Below are 19,743 nucleotides of genomic sequence, written 5' to 3' on the forward strand. Positions count from 1 at the left end.
TTTGTGTCTAAAACCAGTAAAAAAGAAGAAAATAGAGGTCTGAGCTATAAATCCCGTTTTAACCCGCATGAATTTCGTAAAAAAAACCCTTTCCGAGTGATCTGTTTAACGTATCAAGTTAAAATAGATCTTTAAACATTGATATATTACTATACTGCAACTATTCAATCAATTGGGGATGGTTTTTTTTATAAAAATCTGTTAAAAAGGAAATATAGAGGTCAGAGCTATAAATCCAGTTCCATCTCGCATTAATTCCGCTCATGGTCTAGGACGAATCCCATTTTCGGGATAAAAATACAGCGTATGGCAGTGGCGTAAGTACATCGAGCAGCGCCTCCCCCGCAGTTTGTGGATGCCACCCCCCCCTCCACCCACCAAAACATCACCACTAACATACCACATTTTTTGTTCGTTTTTATTAACAAAAGTGATTGCGGTAAAATCCAAAAACGCTCAAGGATGTTTTTTTCATCGTCAGTCATGGAAACACCGTAATCGTTTTCCGTGATCGCGGCCAAATCTTATGAATATCCTGTGTCCATGCGTAGATATGATCATCGTCTCCCGCTGTCATGGAAACTGGTCATCGTACCGCGGCAACATAAGTACATTATCCGCGGTCTTGCTTGAAGTCATCATCTTCGTCGCCCGTGGTCGCGGAAGCGTAATCTTTTCTCGCGATTGCGGCAAAATCATGAATCTCTTATTCTTATACAATAGATAGTCTCAATTGCCCCAATACAGTAGTAATAAACCCAATTTTACTACTGCTCATTGATTATAGAGGTTAATTACATAAGTTAATCCTTAATTATATTCATGGCTTAACGACACGAATTTGTTGAATCTGCAAATAACGAACCTGCTTGTTGAATATGTATGAATTTAAAAAAAGTACCTGTGACTGGCTTATTAACTTGGTAAATTCATATTTATATTATCAAATCAGCTAGAAAATCGACACACTGTAAAATTTGATTTTTTGGTTACAAACTAGGGGAATAGACCAGTTCATTGGCTCATGGGTTTTATTACAATCCCAAATCCTAATCTCCTAGTCAATGTACGAAGTACAAATAGTACAATGTACTTAACCCATAGTAATAACCCCATAAATGGCAACGACTCTCAATTCTCTCTCTCTCACCCAGTGAGCTTCAGTTGTATTTCTAGCTCATTGGGGAAGTGGAACTGGTGTAACTGGAAAACACGACTTTAAAATCTGACCGGAAGGTGATACCACCAATTAAAAGGTGTTGATTGTAAAATTCCAGTAACTTATGCCGTTATGCGATTGAAACAGAAGCAACTCTAGCAAAAATGATCCGATTTTGTTGATATTTAGTATAAACGTGTCATACACGATGACCAGCATTACTCAGGTAATCTTAATTGAACATATTTTTTATTGGGTTGGATGATTGTTTAGACAATGGGAATGGGGGTTGGGGTTTATGTGGGGGGGGGTTAAAGAGTAAAACTTCATGTTTCACATGTTTGAACCCTAAAACATAAAATGTTGCAATTTATTTCTAAGGTATTTTGCAGAGCCAAAAATAATATATACAGGGTGTCACAAAAAAGTGTGATGGGCTATACAGGACCTAATTCTACATGCAAAAATAAGTCAAAAATGAAGAATAAATTTTTTTGGATTTCGGCTTAGTTTAGCCGTAATCCGCCATTTTGTTTTTTGGGGAAAATATTTATTATTTCAAAATTCCTTTGAGATATTTTTACGAAATTTGGCAAAATTGTTTACACTATAGTAAGTAACATTTATAAAAAAATTATTATTTTAACTTTCCAAATTTAAAAATGGCGGCCGTTTGAATTTTTTAATGCCAAATTTCATGAAAACCGGTACCTAAATCAAAATTTTGTAAGACACAAAAGGTTTAGTATTTATTATGACAAATCCAACAAAACAAAAATGAATAAAATCGGTTCATAAATAAAGAAGCTGTGTTTATTTTAGTAATTTGGACTGAAATTATTAATATTAAAATGTATTAAATGTAATGTAATAATTTATGAAATGTATTAAGTAATTCGTATTAAGTAATACTTAGTAATATTAAGTACATTCACTTTTAAAGTGTACTCTTACTGTAAAAGGTTAGAGGAACTGACTACATTGAATAAACAATAACATATTCAGACAACGATACAATCCGCAGATTTTTTTTGTAAGCAAGTACGTTAACTTTCAACACAGCTGATTTAAAAGGTTTGGGCGTTTGGTGTGAACTTTAAAGACAAAAAAAGGTTTGCAATTTGTAAGCCATACTAATGATTGATCATTGATAAAAAACACTTTTGGGGCTATGTAGGTAATATTTTATTATTGTTTGAAATAATCTAAAATCGTTTAAAAATAACTTGCAAAGTTGACGGAGACTGTTGCATTGTTGTGGCAGACTATGCCTCGGCATCACAGATATATTATCTGTGTTCGGCATGCACTACATCTAACCTCCAGCGGTCACGTATTACTAAAGCCGCCATATATCAGTTAATATTCATCCGATCTTAAAGTTTAAGGTGTCAATCGATTTTTAATTAAATTTTCCTAAAAAAGTTATTCTTGTCAATTTTTTGTAAACTCAACGGTTTTAGAGTTATTTAAGAAACAAAATTTTAAATGGCCGCCATTTTGTTTTATGAATTGTAAAAATGTTCATAATTTTTGTGTAGCTTTGTCTCGTTGTCATAAATGTTTTTGCAATGTTTCAATTTCGTATCTCTTACCACTTTTTAGAAAAAAATTAATAAGCGAAAAAAACAAAATGGCGGCTGTGTAAGTAACTAAGGACTTCCGGTCAATTTAAATATGATATTTGGATGTGTTTCTTACCCAGGAACAATACCCTAAAATATCCTACACGAATTCTGAAACACCCTGTATAAAGATTTGATTTAAAACACATGGTTACTGAAAAATAAAAACAAATTTCCTTAAAGAATTCCTTAAGAAAAATAAAACTTAAATGTTATCCTTATGGAGAATAAATAAACTACCTCGTTTAGGGATAGATTTTGATAAAATTTTTCAAATTAGTTTTTTTTAATAGCATTAATCTATAGGGGTACTTAGGTTTGCTGCTACAGGGGCGGTAATCAGGTGTGATTTTGATCAAAAGGTTGATAGCTTAGTTTGAAATAAAAAAAATACTAAATTTCTATCATAAATAAGCAAACAGTGTATTTATTCTCCATAAAAATAACGTGGGATTTTTTAATTTGCATTTTATTGGAATTTTCTCCGTAGTCGTTACATAGTCGTGCATAGTCGTTCTCTGTAGTCGTTAAATTTTTATTCTGTGTTCGCTGAGTCGTTAAGCATACAACAAACGCTTCAATATACCAAATTATTGATTTTTATACACAAAATGGTTTAGGAAAAAAATCTATAAATTCTATATTTTTTGGGTAAAAAAAAGAAAAGCTCATTTCACTCGAAAATTTTATCATGGGGGTTCGTGAATTCGTCCGAATAAACGTATAGGGTAACACGTTTGTAACGAATTTAATCAAAATCGGATAATTTTGTTCGAGTCATCATGCTAACGGACACAATGGCACATATAAATTAATAAATATATAATAAATAATTTATTATGAATTATGTATGAATGAATTCTAAAAAAATGAATGATATGAAATGAATAGATGAATAAATAAAAAATAAATATAAAAAATTAAATAAAAAATAACAAATAACAAATAAAATTCAATGTAAATGAACTGTAATAATAAATACACATATCAAAATAAGAAGGTGGCAATGACTGAAGACTGCCTATAGTGGTCCTTGATTGATCATCCAACAGGATTACGCGTTTCGGTATCCTGTACTTAAAAGAGTCTCATTAGCAGTAAATATACGTCAAATATGACTCAATACGACTGGATATTTACTTGGTGCTGCCAGTTGTCTAGTCTCAGTTCGCCAAGTCACTACTAGTTGCGCTAGCGCTAGCACTTACAGTTCGTCAAGTCGCCGAGGGATGGCGCTGAAATCGGTTCCTTCTAAAACCTTAATGTTTTTAAATAATTTAAAGGTTTTTAATAATAATAAAGGTTAATGAACAAATCTGACTTCGAATTTAAGATATTTAAGCTACCCATTCAGAAAAATAATATAATTTGTCTCGATTTATAGTCGTTTTAGTTAGTTAAATAGCTTCTGTATGCGTTGGCTCTCACAGTGATTATTAGAGAGCTGGATGAAGACTACCCTAAATTATCTGCATTTGTTTCATCAGAAATATCCGAAACAAAACTATTATTATTTGAAAAGCCGAGATTTGTGTCTCTATCGGAGACCGAAGATTGGCTTATAAGACGTTATAAATCATGCGCTGTTAAGTGTTAAACGACGACCAAATTATAGTGTTTTATATGTACTCTATGTTAATTAGATGATCGAACAATTAACTAGGACAAGTGTATGAAAGGGAGGACGTTAGGATCTCTAAATAAAGTTGTTAGAAATTCTCCTTAGCTGCTAATAGCCATTAAATATATCATTGTTACACAGGACTTCGTCAAGTTATACAAGACGGCAAAGATTGCTGACACAGTTTTTAAGTTATCAAATGATAAAAGTTATTCTAGCTAATTCCTTACACAATATCTATTATCTACATGGTTATTCGAACACTACTTACTGTATTATTATTCCCAGTAGCTTGATCGGCTCTAACAAGACCAAGAACTCAGATCCTAAATTACTTTTTAACGTGTCTCTTAGTATCTCTGATAATATGTCTTTTAGTATGTGTGAGCTGATCAGAGGTATATCTAGGTTTTTTCATTTTTATATAATTCTCCCCATATAGGGAATAAGCTATTACTGATTTGCCGTAGGTCTTATGGTAAGACATGGACACAGGACGAACTTACTTTTTCGTTTTGATGTCCCAAATGAAAACACCATTTATTTATAGGGTAGTTTAACAATTTTGGATACGATAATCAGCACGATAACCACTGAACCGCATGGTCTCGAAATTAAAAAGGAAAGGATAAAAATCGAGATACAGAGGTGTCGCATTCAGACAATGATATACCTTTATACCTACCTACCTACCTTTATATTTACCTTTTATACTTACTAAGCCCTTACGACTAGAAAAATGCATTACATTTACGACCTTTATTATGAATAGTTAAATATTATTGTGCTTATCATATTTATAGTACAGTATATTACATGTTTTAAAGATTTAGATTAATGGATGTGTTATTTACAAAAATAACAAAAGAATGTATTGGCTATAATATATAAGAAGCATAACTGCTGCTTACATAAACAAAGTCAACTACGATATTACTATTTAAACATATTGCAAATAGACTGCAAAAAATATCTTGTTAAATGACATTTGCCAAAGACTGCTCTCTCAGGATACTAGTAATTTACCCCGAGCAAAGCTCGGTCCACAGGTACTATTTTTAAATTATTTAAAGGTGGATTACATTGTTAATGTTCCAGCTGATTTAGAGCCGACCTTCTAACAAGTTACTCTGCAAGTTTGCTGCCGTGGGGGTATTTTTGAAGTCTTATGCAAGTCTGAATACATGCGTTATATCGTATAGTCAATGGTTATATCCAGAGAGCACAGAATAGAAAGGTTATCCTACTTACAGTGATATTGCTGCGAGTAAAAAAATATATATATATTGTTCTCACAAGTATATACGATGAAATATTTCTGATCTAGGTGTTCCCACAACAAATAATTTAGAAACAAAATATTTATTGCTGACGAATAGATTAGGGTTAGGTGATGGATAAGAAGTGCACGAATCCAACTTGTAGTCAATTTTACTAACGATAAAATGACAGATTGAGTAGCAAACTAAACATTTACTTCCCATTATAGATTATTTCACGAGAAAACTCCTTGGGGTCGAAGTTTTTCTATTTTACTGTGCACCGCGCGTCTAAAGAAGGGTTTTAATTTCAAATGAAGTTTCAAAACTAAATTCAGAATCCCCTATTTTTCATCATTGATTTTAGTGACTTGAGTTCAGAAGCAACGAAGTATTAAACAATGATTTGTAAAAATATATATTTCTATTTAATATTTACGCATTGAAGCCCTCTAAGGGTGGGAGTTGGGGGTTGCAAGGGGTGGTACTGATGCTGGGTTGCTATGCGCGTGATACATCTGGTCGATCGTCTGCTAGCGATGTAACCCTCTCAGTAAGTATTCCTCTCATCTTTATGTTTTTATAAATATTCTCTCCAACACGACGTAGTTTCTGTGCTTTTGTAATAAAATTATACACACGATCTGATAATTCAAAAGGACGAAACTGTCTTCCTATACAAATCGATATTACTCACCGTTGCATCTTGGAAAATGACATAGTATTATAGTTTTTGACCTTTGGATAATAATGACGGTACAAACGTAAATTATACGACAGGTAGGCCAGTTGAAAGACTAAAATAAAAGGTCAAATAAATTTGCTAATTTAATAATGTTGTAATAATAATAGTCGACAGGAAATGTGTATTTATTATTGTGTGGCTGCTTCTACTGGGTTCCCAAAAGGGCAGTGTTTCAGTTTATTAAGTTAAACGACTTCTTGTAAGGCCGAAAATATGATAAAATTAATTCGGACACAACATAAAATTATCTTCAAGTGTAATATTCCTATTTAGTATGCCATACTTTACAAGTTTATGTGACACATTGAAAATTAGCACACATTGATTCCTTGATGAAAGTAGAATGAACAAAATAGGCCAATGCAATAACAAAGACAAAACTATACAAGAATAAAATAAAATATTATATTACTTGAAAACCCCTTGCCTACTCTATGATTATACATCAGACTAGATGAACACGTATTCTAGGTTTGCCTTTGTAAGACTTATCATTATCAACGCAGCTGCAGCTATTAATAGTTTATTGCAAATACGAACTACAGTTTCTTCTTCGTTGAGTTCACCTCTCGATATGTTTGCTTGACCTTGAGACATTTACTGGAGAGGTAAATATTTTTTATTTGAGGTTTGGAGTGGTAACGTTTATGTGTATACTCATACTGTTTTAGTCAGCATACAGATACGCAGATACTTATATCCGAACGAATTGACAAGGCAAATGCTTGGCTAAACTAAACTACATCACTATTCTTACACACTACAGTAGATACATGATACTAGATCGTAGATTCTCGGGACTCTCCTGACATTGCCGTGCCTCTTTAACCCGTAAAAATATATAGTTTTGTCTTTAATATCAACGTTATGTACTCTAGCCCCCAAACTGGGTTCAAATGTAGGTCTGAGGTCTGGCAATTGATTACTTATTCTTATTGCTGATAATACATTACTGCCAATAGACTATTGATGAATTATAATATTAACATCTTATGGAGTTTTAAACTTTATAAATAGGATATAAATGTGGTTGTATTCAACTAAGCAATCAGCTGTTAAATTGAAATTCACATATAAACTGTTCTAAATAAAGTTGGTCAGCACCAGTGAATCTCTGGAAGTTAATTAAAAAATAAATCTAACGTTAGGGGGCGAGACCCTAAAGTAAATTACCTTTTGAGTTACCATTCACTCCACCATCCTACGCTTTAAAATGACACATCAATAATAAAAATCGGGTTAGTAGGACCTAGAATTTTAGGGACGGACGAGATTGGATTTGTAGCTCGAGACAAGACTGGATGTTTTATTCCTCATAAAATTTCGGGGTTTCCCTTCTCGCACGTTCGTCAATTTTACCTGATTTTGTAGCATTGTTAAATACCTACTGATTTATGACAGTGACAGATGATTAAATACAAAAATAATAATAATATGCAAGCATATTTAAAATCTTTTGTTAAAAAAAATCAATAAAAACATAAGTATAAATAACAAATATTAATTAGTCACGCCTTATGAAAAATAACTCTTACCCATAAAAGCTAGGTGATATCAGTTAGGATATAGTTCAACTTTGAAAAATTCAAATTTTATCAGTCTGAAACATCAGTATTACTATTGAAGTATAAAGTAACAATTTTTCGGTCTTGTGTTATTTTTAGAATGATTTTGGAGTGACTTGTTTTAGCTATGTTTACAACAGTAAAACATGTCTCACACTGCTTACACTTAATAAAACTTCTCATCACTGCAAAACATCTCATCAAAACAAAAATTATAAAATAATAAAGCAATATTTATTATTTATTTTGTAAAGAATTGAAAGAACGCCTTCGCAAAGTAAACGCGACAGCAACGCGCTCCTGTGTTGCGGGTATTGCATTGTGTTTCTGCAGGCGTTTTAAATCTCGATCAAAATAACATTGAACTTTCTTTGTGCAAAGGATTAGACATAGTCAAAACAAATACAAAATTTTTCAAAATAATAAATAAAGTTTACAAAATACTTCGTTAATTAAAATATGACAAGTCTAGAGACTATGGATCACGTAGATACACATCAAAATGCATTATTAACCTTTATTTAAAAAAAATCATGGATGCTATAGAAAGAATTGCTTATCAACCATTCCCATAATTCAGACCTAAATATCTTGAAGGATACAGTTCTGGCTGAGACAGGAAACCAATCAGGAGCCAAATTCCAAATTGAACTAATCAATGATTAGTTACTGAACAACGTGGATCGATTTCGAGCAAGGCTTAAAAATGTGGGTCCGTTTCAATGGCTGCAATTTGAGTGATGTTGTGTTAAAAACTTAAAATATGGTATTTATTTTGCAAATGGCACAGCCTTTCCAAAACTTTTCTATGATTAAAACCTTAAGAGCAATAGTATTTTTAAATATATCCATTTCCCGTGGACCACCCCATTAAGGGGGTTTGCTGTCTGTTTTTCAGATGTCCAACTAACCTGATTTTTACTATTGAGGTGACATTTTAAAGCATATGATCATGTAGTGGAGTGAGAAATGGTAACTAAAAAGGTATTTCCCTTTAATGTCTCACCCCCTAACATTAGATTTATTTTTAAAGTTAACTTTCAAATATTCAATGGTACTGGCCAACTTTCTTTAAAACAGTTTTTATATGTACTTCAATATCTCATCTGCAATAAGTAATATATTCTGCTTTTTCATTCAGTCCCCCTAAGGGGATAATTGAATAATGTTATTAAATGGTTTATTTGATGCACAGTAATATTAGTATTTTTGTATAAAAAGTTTTCAATGTAAAATGTGTCACATAGAAGTAATTTTCCTTAAAGTTATCTAGGTTTACCTTATATTTGCCGGGTACTTGAAGAGAGGTATGAAGCCAGATGTACATTTTCCAGTTGCTAGGCATCATTATGTGCTAAGTTTATATATTAACATCACTGCTTACAATAAAACTAAAATATTTATGTACATTCGGTTGGCCGGTGTACCTACGGCTATGACACGGTGGGCGGACCAGGCACACTACTCGTTACTGTCTGATTCGATTGTGATGGTATGGTTGGTACATAGTATGTATGGGTTGGAGGGCGAGAGGATGAGGGTGAGATTGTGATTTCCGAACTTTCACCTCTTTGACTGCAGTGTGCCATTTCTCTGCGAATCGGGCTTCATAGCTCTCATCAAGATGCTGGCAACTATAAGCATTGACTGTTGTATACTGAAGTTGAAATCCCATATATGGACCAGCTGTCACAAATTGTTTATTCAATAATAACGTTGTTCTATGAGCCAGTCATACATTCCGCTAGTGTTCAAAATTCTATTTCCTGCCTTATTTTTTTTACTGAGATATTTGTCATGTCATACAAGATCTTACAATGAGTCGTCCAAGTTGTATTTAAAGTGCATATTCAACAGAAATCAGTACCTAATTTACATCAGCACAATCTGTCAGTGGCTCTCTTTAACTACTGTTTGTACATTTGTAATTAAAACAGGTGCCTTTTTCATAATAAGCTACAAACCACATAATATTCTTAGTAAATCAGCTGATCACCCACTGCAAATCTAATGTAAATTACAATTAGTTTATTATGAAACAGGTCCCAGGTGACAATTTTAACATAGGGATGGAATGTCTAGTTTTATCATTTGTCAAAGCTATAAGGTACCGAAAACCTACATGATTAACTGTTATTGAGACTGGGAAATTACACCAGTCCAAGTCACAAGTCCTGTTAACTGCAACATGATGAGTGGAAATAAAACAATAAATTCATATAGTTTGTGTTAAAGAGTAAGTTGGGTTTGATTCCTAGAATTTAGAACCTTGATGACATTTTTCTAGACATTATTAGGTTGAACCGTAGTATAAGTTCTCTACAGGGAAAGGTCCTGGAATGTTGTTCCATAGTTTTTCTTCTCAAATAAAGTTCTTTGAGATATAGATCTGTTCAATATCTATCTATCGACGATATAGATTCTATATGACTAAGTTGAAACAAATAATAGTTCAATTAACTTAAAATCAAAAGTTAACCGATGTTAGTAGTTGTTTAATCCCTAATATGCTTCAATTCAATTTAATTGCATTATTCCTTTTCTTTTTCAGGTGATTATCAGAAATGATTCTTCATTTGTGGGAGTTAGCTCTGGTATTACTACTGTACTGTCTTCAAGGTAAGTTTATGTTATGGTGTTTGTAAAACTTTTGCTTTCAGACATAGATAAATAGTCATATATTCAAATGTTCAAATTGTAAAAAGTATCAATTAGTTTACTGAGAAATACAATTCCATATTATAAGGGCACTGATAGAGGTAGATGAATTATTTGTTATACTTTATCCTAGCAACATTTGTTCTGTATAAACTCAATAACTGGGGAAAATTTGTGAAAATTGTTTTGGGCTGAACCTACTGTATCTTGAAGTTTATCTTGACACTTTTTTATTTCCGTTCGATGTTTGCATGCTAATTGTATGCTAGGTATGAACCTATCGACAAGACATGGATGATTGTTTTAATCCTACATTGAAACAGATTGAAAATATACATAATAATAATGCATTTATGTATAAGTGTTTCTTTGGGAAAAACTTGTTTTTTCCTAAAACACAGCAGATGAAGATTATGCTGTTGATGTTGACAATGATGATGCTACCGAAACTTTTAATCATGTTAAAGGTTCAAACTGAATCAGGGCTACAGTAAAACATGTAATCGTAGTGCTTTATGGCAATCCAATAAATTACAATAAGCAATTATTATTTATAACAGGTTACGTACCTTGACGTCCACAATTCCTTAGTCGGTATCCGTTGACTATAGTTTCGACTACTGCGTAGTCATTATCAAAAACGGAACGTTAAAATATTACATTCGTTGAATGTCGTCAAATCTTAAATACATTGAACACACAAACAAACATAACACGAACACGGTAGACATTTAACATAATTGGCCGGCCGGCACACGTCACTGAACTGGTCGACGACGACTGACTATTTACCAAATTATTATTGTCACAAATTCTGGCCATCTTCAGGATTTACATTGACATATATTTTTGTCATCCTTTATTATAAAGAACACCCACTTTAGAATACCCCCTTCACAGCAAACCTACAAACCAGTGAATTAACATTTGCCTGATTGGCTTCCCAGTAAAATAGTTTTCTTAAACTTATCAGATTTATTCTCTATTTAAAAAATGTGTTTAAATTGTATTTAAGTTATCTGCTACAAGGAAATTAAAAATTCAGTTTTTTAATAAAAATACCCACGCCATAGCAAACCTGCCAACGAAGCAAATTTTCATTTGTAATTGATTTTTAATTAAATCTATTTAAATAACATTAGGTTTAACGATTACCTAGGTTTGCTGCCCCAAGGAAACTAATAAAGTGTCGTTTTTAGTAAAATATTAATAGCTTAAGGCCTAGTTTAAAATACAAAGTTTTGTGTTTTAGGAGTCAAAAAACCGATTTAGAGGAAACCCATAAAGTTGTATATTTTAAAGACAACAGTACCTAATTAAAGTAACATAAAATACAATGGTCGCATATCTCTATGAACCAAAATAGCCTTTGATTGGTATTTAGATTCTGAAATGGCCTGGACCCCTTTATTTTGATTAGGTAGTCGGGTTATTTGTTTAGAGTAAGTATTAGGTACTAATTTTAATGTATTTTGCAGGAGTATCATCTATCAATTGCTACATTTGTTCTTCTCTAAATGGAAGCAACCCAAACTGTCAGGATCCATTTAACCCTGCAATGTCAACTTATAAAGAGAAGTGCATGGTTCCAAAACAGGGCCATGTTGGAATGTTCCCAGCTAATTTCTGCATCAAGATAGATGGAAAAAATGGTAAACTATTTACAAGATATTAATTATTTAATAGTAGTTTAGGCAAAGATCGCGTAACGTTAACGACATGAGTAGAAAATTTTAGGTACGAGCCTTGGCAAGTGCTTAAAAAACTTCTACCAGTGTCGTTACACGAGTTGCGTACACTACTTTACCTACGACCGGTTTTTAATTACATTAATTTTTAATTAGTTTTGGTTTTTAGCCTCTAATTTGCCACTGACATTGATGCAAGGACTCATTGTACCAATCACTACTTGCACCAATCATTTAACAATTAAATTGGTAAACAGCTGGTTAGTTGAAGTCGAAGAATTACAATTTTACTTCTTCTCTCTCAATCCTTGAATCTCATTGGTCCGTTACCCGTGTTGTTATGTGTAAAACTATGCTATTATGTACAGTAAGTAAATAATGCTGTTATGAGAAACTTTTCAATTCTAAGAATTGAACTGGCTACTTAAAAAACCGGTCGTAGGTAAATATATTTCCAATCTTACAAGTTCCTGTGCATATGTCTTGAACAATCCATTTAACTAACTCACAGAATGTTTTGAGTTTTGCCAAATATTTTTTCTTTCTAAAATCCTTTTTAATATGTACCATTTCTGTATACAAAATCAGTACTCTTTACTCTTCATGTTATTTTAAAAGGGAATAAATCAGACAATTTTAAGGAAATATACCGTACTAGATGATCCAAAGAGGAAATGGAAATTTGCTTAGTCTGTATTTTTGCTGCGTAGGGGTATTGTTTCACGTGACTTACTAGCTTGAAATAATTTTTCAGTGGATACCAAAGAGATTATGGTGATCCGAGCTTGTGTGATAAAGACAATGGACTCTCAGTGTGGGGAGTTCAGGTACCAGGATACTATGATGACTGGGTGTATCCAGTCTTGTGATTACGATGGATGTAACAGAGCTTTTACAATAACATCACCTTCAATTCTGACCATATTTGGCCTCGGATCTCTCTGGCTCCATATCACCTGACCCTGACACCTTCACATCATATTTAACATTTGTATATAAACTATGTTGCAAAATGTTTTATCTAGTTATTATTCTTTAATTTTTTTTTTTAATAGGAACAAATATTTGCAAAATTTAGTTTTCCTTAGTTAATGATGATCTAGAAAATCATTTTCATAAGTTACAGGATTAAAAAAAAGTAAATCACTTTTGACAGGTTGAATAATAACATCAGTGATCGATTTAATTTACTATTTCTGTTGTATATTAACCCTTCCAGGGCTATGGATGGATATATCCGTCAATCTTTGTTTACTTTCGGGGCTGAATACGGATGTATCCGTCCCAAGAAATTTCTTTTCTGGGCTAACGACGAATATAACCGTCCAAAAAACAAATTGATATACAATGTTTATAATATGGTAATAAACATCACACTGCATTATAAATGTGTTATTTTGTTTTTGTGGTTGGCAATAATAATTCCTGCAGCTGTTTCGGCTATTTTGCACCATAGAGTGTGTAAGTAAATATTGCTGTCACTTTAAACATGGTTATTAGTGAGTGATGTTTACATTTTGTGTTTATTGAGCTAAAGTTACTAATGCAAACGATCTGAAATTTGAAGATGTTATTGAGATGCTTAATAAAAGTATGTCTGAGTGGGGTTTTATACTTTGCAGTGAAAATATTAGTATGGAATGTGATGTGATGTATATGATGAACCTGAAGAACAGTCTTTACATAGTGTAAGTCTTGGGGGGGAATGGGATTGAGATCATGGGAGCGGAACTGAGTGGTTTAGATTTACTGTACTTCAGAATGAGATACATTTTTATGGATAAAAAATAAAACAAGGGAAGGAATAGCCTAAGGTTGACGGATATGTCCGTCTGCCGCCCACAAGAATACTCAAGATTATTGGCTTTTTTCATATTTTGTGATTATCACTAAGGGCGGCAGATGGATATATCCGCCCACCTTATGTTTTTTGTGGGCCAAAGACCGATATATCCGTCAATCAAATTTTATTTTCTTCATAACTTTTGTACAAAAATTAGTTTAGCCCAAAGGAAAATCTTTTTATGACCCATGGATATCTTCAAGTGAAATTAATACAAAACACAACCACTTTAGTTTTTAATTATGGCAATACATAATTAAGCTCCAGCCCTTCATTTAATTTAGCCCTGGAAGGGTTTTAATATTAAAGCATTTTATATTAGATAGGAAAACACCTTTCCTGTAGGATTAGCGATATATCCAAATGTGATGGTTATGGAAACAATTTAATTTTACTTTTGATTTCTCCCTGTTTTTTAAACCAAGACAATCCCGCCTGAGTATTAGCGATTCTTCAATACTTTACTGAATGTAAGATATCTTTTGTGGTCCATTTCGATCAGTTGTATAAGTTTATAAAATAAAAATAAATAAATAAATCTTATAACTCTTTATTCTATCATAACTATCTTAAGAAATATGTTTATACAAATTGTACCAACAGAAGGATTGTTTTAGCAATAATTTAGCTTTCAAAATAATTTATATCTTTCATAGATTTGTAAAGTGTATATTTCATAGATAGATTTAAGAAATAATAAGTTTAACGAGTCATCCAGTACTGTATGATCCATGAAAGTGTTATTTTTGATCATTTAAATCTATAAAACTGTTTATTAACTAGTGTTAAGAACAATTATTTTATATGTGTGATTAAATAAAAAAATATTCTATTAGTACATTGAAATTTAGTATTAAATATACCTACCATCATAAATTTAACTTTAAGACACAATTTAATCTCATGAGTATGGTGGGAACAAACCAGTGGCATCATTTCACCAAATCCTTGGGAGGGGGGGCAAACACCAAAACCAAAAATTGTATGGGGGGTATGGAATACCCCCCCCCCCCCCAAACGGGGGAGAGAGGGTCCGGGGGTCCTCCCCGGATAATTTCGCAGTTTTTAAACAAAAAAGAGGGGTTTAAGCTTATTTTAATTTTCAAAAGCACTTCGAATTAAAAAAAGTTATGAGTAAAATTTATTTTAATTAATTTAGCAAGAAAATTAATGAAATTAACAATTATTATTGATAACAGACAGAAACATACATTTAGCAATGAATACGGCTGTATTCATAGCCTATAGTATATAACAGTTTATTTTGGTTTTTAAATAAAATACAAGTATTTAAGAACTGAAAAGCAAATCAAATGTTATCACCAATAAAATAATTTTACACAAAAGTACAAAAGGTGCTATTTAACTATATTAAACTGGTAGTCTACAATGTTCAAAATAAATTACGTAAAATTGATACACGTGTATAATTTTTATGCTTGAATAATTCATAAAAGTAAATGACAAAGCAATGCTTCATAAAAATCTGCATGTTTATGTATATATAAACTAGAAGTAACTGGTTGATCGTACAGAACCAAACAGAAAAAGTAAATGAATAACAAAACTTATAATTTATGTAAACTCGAAATGTGCTATCTAAGACAATAAAAAATAATATTTTTGTTTCAAATTACTGTACAAGTATAGGCAGATTTTTGCCTGCCGTGCTTTTTAGGATTTGACAGGAGAAAAAATATTTGTATACAGCATATTTTTTTCTTTAGCCCAGGAACCAGAGGGGGCAAATTCTTTCTTTTGAAACGTAATTTTTACAGTATTGCGGTTTAGTGCAGTAGAAATAATTGAAAATATACCTGGAAAATATACAAGTTGAAACTAATTGCAACACAAATGATTCTTGCTGGGAATGGTAGGTAATATTCTTCTAATCAACATACTAAAAATATACATCCTTGTTGCGCAAAATATGTTTTTTTGGCCACCAGCTTGAAAACAGTGTAAATATTTTAATATTTGAAAAAATACCTTTTTGGGTATCAAATTATAGGAAATTAAATGCTGAAAATTTTTATAGTGGTTATAAGCACTATTAAGAAATACTGTCGTACAAAAAAAAAAAAAAAAAAAAAAAAATGGAAAGCATTTGCAGTATTGACTAACATTTTTATTCATACATTTAGGTTGCTTGTGTCAACATTACCAATGCATTACCTCCATATATAACTTGACATCCAATGTTAATCAAATCTTCTTCAGTTATTTCTTTGTGGGATCCAAAACTGGAAGCTAATTCGCACAAAACTTCAGACTCAATCATGTTCTTGAAAGCTGACGACTTACTTTTGCCAAATAATACACTGGTGGTGTCACAATGCGTGAACAAAAAGTAAAGTTTTGTTTTGCATGCCTCCTTTCCGATAGATCCTTGAATGTCAACAAAATATATCAGACTGTGTGGTAGAATGCATCAAAATGATCTTAGTAGAGTGATACGGTACAGTAGCAGGATTAAAATATCTGTATCATCTGCTTCTACAGTGATATTATGTGAATTGGCTTTGTTTAGAACTTCTTTTACTATTAGGGTATCTGCTTCCTCTTTTGCATGAATGAAAGTGTGGCCACTTTCCTGAAAATAGCTTCCCAGTGAAAATATTAAGCGTTGTTTATTTGTAGAGTTTGAAAGAAATTGGATTTTCTTGACAATAACAGGTGTATTTTCATCAAAGGCTACAACAACAGACAACTGTTTTATGCGTAATCTGCGCTCCATATATTTTATATTTGGTTTTTCATATCCATCAAAGACTATTGTCACCTTTCCATACTTTTTGTTAACACAAGATTCGTATTGCCTTATAATATCGTCAAATGTTTCACAAGCAGACCATGGCAGCTGATGGTAAATCAATGCACCTCTATCAAGAACATAGCAAGCACTTTGGTGAAAACATGGCTGCTGTATTACATTGAAATTAATGCTTTCTATTCTATCGTCCTTGCCAATGCAGATTCATCTGACTTTCTCATTTGCTGAGTACTCTGGTCAAACAGTGAAGTAGGTATAGTGGATAGCTCGTAATTGAAAAACTCCCTTCCAGATTTAGCGGTGTTATCCAAAGAGATGCAAGCAATCATTCTCTGTGTTATCGTGAATCTATGGCGATTCTCACCAGCCATAACAATTCCTTTCCTCAATACTTTCATGGTTACTGCTTGCTTGGTCTGATTTGAGTAAAGTTTTATCTTTAAAAAATGCCCCAGTGAGATTGTCTTCAATTTGTCTTTCAATAATGTCAGCAGGATCTCCAGTAACCTTGTTAGCACTATCCGTGATTCCATTATATATATTCCATAAACCACTTGAACAAGCACGAAATGGGTTATGGTCTGAGAAAAACGCCACAATGTTTTTCATATCTTTAAAGTCTTTGGCCATCCTGGCATCAGATAAATCTCAGATGAATATGTTGCTCAACCTCAAATGTTCAGTATGTTGCTGCAACAATATGTTGCTCACTGTAAGTGCTTTTCAAAATTTCCTGACCGCTCAGCTGAAATAAATGTTTTTACAATACTCACCATATCCAGATACAAAAGCCACAGTTTGGCCGTACGGCTTTCTTATTTGAGAAGGTCCTTTCTTTCATCTATGAGTGACGGTATTTCATTAAGAAAAGTATTTGAAATAAGTTTCTCTTCATTAATGTTACCTTTGAGCACGTTTTGGAATAGTTCAAAACATTTTCAAGATGAAGATTTACATCATCATTGTTACTTGTCTCCACCTCCATGGTTTCATTGGTGTTCGTTGAAATCTCACTCAAATCTGCTGGTAAGCTGCACTTCAGTAAAAAAGCAGTGAGAGCTGATGAAATTAGAAAATGCCCTCAAAGAGCACGTGAATATGCTTTGCCTTTTTAACATGTGGGATACTGAATTCTCAGCATAAACTGTCTGAAAAGCATCTTCAATGCCCGATCCAGCCATCAGTTCTCCAATACCTCCAAGAAAGGACATTAATATGTAAAACCTACCCAGACGGTTTACAAGATTATCAAATTCTCCTTTGTGATAACTGCACATTTAACTTCCATTGCCTTTATCCACAAGCACTGATCAAAGGTAACAATAAGATTTTCAACATTCAATCTTTTTGCTTCATATTGCTTATGCACATGAGTGTGGTGTATACACAACTGTGAGAAGTTGGATTCAGATCAATCATTGGTAGAAAAGAAGTTGCTGCACCACTTCAACTTCTACTGCAGTTTGCACGTATCCTAATCTTGGTTGAGGTGCTCAAATAACTTACTGGTACTGCATTCTCCAAAGTACATCAAGAAGATTAGTTTGAATTGGGTCATAGAGGAGGTGTTGAAATTTCAGTTTATTCGTGGCTGTTCAGCTAGGAGATTGAATTTAGTGGAGAGGAATCTTTGCTTTTAGCGAATTTCCCCTATAGGGAATAAGCTATTACCATAGTACTCATGGTAAGACCTGGACCCGGGACCGATTTACTTTTTTTGTTTTGAGGTTCCTAGAGGCCAAAAACACCATCCGTTCAAATTCATATATATATATTTATATATGTGTCAGTTAGCGCGATAACTCAAGCAAAAATCATCCAATTTTGATGAAATTTGGTACAAACGTATAAACCTACGTTTATTTGAACGAGTTCGCGAACCAGCATGATCGGACTATGGGAAGAGGGGTTTATGAGGTAAAAACGGGTTTTCAAATTTTTGACCCTAAAAACTTAAAATTTAGCAATTTATTTCCAAACCATTTTGTAGAGCTTAAAAAAACAAATAATTTAGTATATTGAAGCGTTATGCGCCTAATGGTTACGGAGAAAATACCAAAATCTGTCAATTTAAAATTCCCCTGTTATTCTTATGGGGAATAAGTAGTTTGCTTGTTTATGAACATATTTTGATCAAATTTGGAAAATGCATTCATTTCATATTAACATTTTACAAAAAACAACTTTTTACCCTCCCTGTTGCAGCAAACCTAACTACTCGTTAAACTTATGTTATTTAAATAAGGAATACCGTACATGTGATATTTTTAAGGAGACATTTTAGCGTAAATCCAATCATGCAAATGGAAATTCGCTTAGTCTGCGAATTGCTGTCTGGCTTAGGTTTGCTGTGGCGGGGGTATTTTTATAATGTCACGTTCGAATTTACTAAAATATTTTCAAATTATTTTACAATATTCATGTGGGATAATACAGACTTTCTCGACCCAAAAGTGGGATTTTTGTTTTGGTCATGTGGATAAACTGGTTTCGGTTCGGCGTCAAGCCAAGGATCTCGATCTCGATCTCCGAACTTCTGCCCTGCCTCTGCCATTGCCACTCTGCCAATTCTACCACTACCCACTACCGAAACTGAGGTCCGGTAACAAAAACTATCGATAGTACGATATTCTTGATGTTAGTACAATACTATCGACCTGCTAACTATTGATAGTTACAAACTGTCGATAGTGCAATCGCTATTCGATAATCGATACTATGTTTTCACTACACTCCGAACTCCGATCCTACTCCACTCCACTGGAGTCCACTCACTAGTGGGTGGGAGTAGTCAAGTCAAGTCGAAG

At 32.9% G+C, this 19,743-nt stretch overlaps 1 protein-coding gene across 2 annotated transcripts; it reads left to right on the plus strand.

Moving 5' to 3' along the window:
- Positions 1–6,142: 6,142 nt before the first annotated feature.
- Positions 6,143–14,968, plus strand: LOC128982834 (uncharacterized). Of its 2 annotated transcripts, none has more exons than XM_054401861.1 (4): positions 6,143–6,217; positions 10,526–10,593; positions 12,111–12,284; positions 13,075–14,968. In XM_054401861.1, the coding sequence occupies exons 2-4, from the start codon at positions 10,539–10,541 to the stop codon at positions 13,278–13,280; spliced, it is 435 nt and encodes a 144-aa protein (XP_054257836.1). In that variant the 5' UTR covers positions 6,143–6,217; positions 10,526–10,538; the 3' UTR covers positions 13,281–14,968. The 2 variants fall into 2 exon arrangements, with proteins under 2 accessions (XP_054257836.1, XP_054257837.1); XM_054401862.1 differs by lacking the exon at positions 6,143–6,217 and adding an exon at positions 6,956–7,017.
- The last annotated feature ends 4,775 nt before the right edge of the window (positions 14,969–19,743 follow it).

The sequence above is a fragment of the Macrosteles quadrilineatus genome, unplaced genomic scaffold, assembly GCF_028750875.1.
Source record: "Macrosteles quadrilineatus isolate MER2022 unplaced genomic scaffold, UCM_ALF_1.0 Scaffold_1__1_contigs__length_201487025, whole genome shotgun sequence".
Classification (NCBI taxonomy): domain Eukaryota; kingdom Metazoa; phylum Arthropoda; class Insecta; order Hemiptera; family Cicadellidae; genus Macrosteles; species Macrosteles quadrilineatus.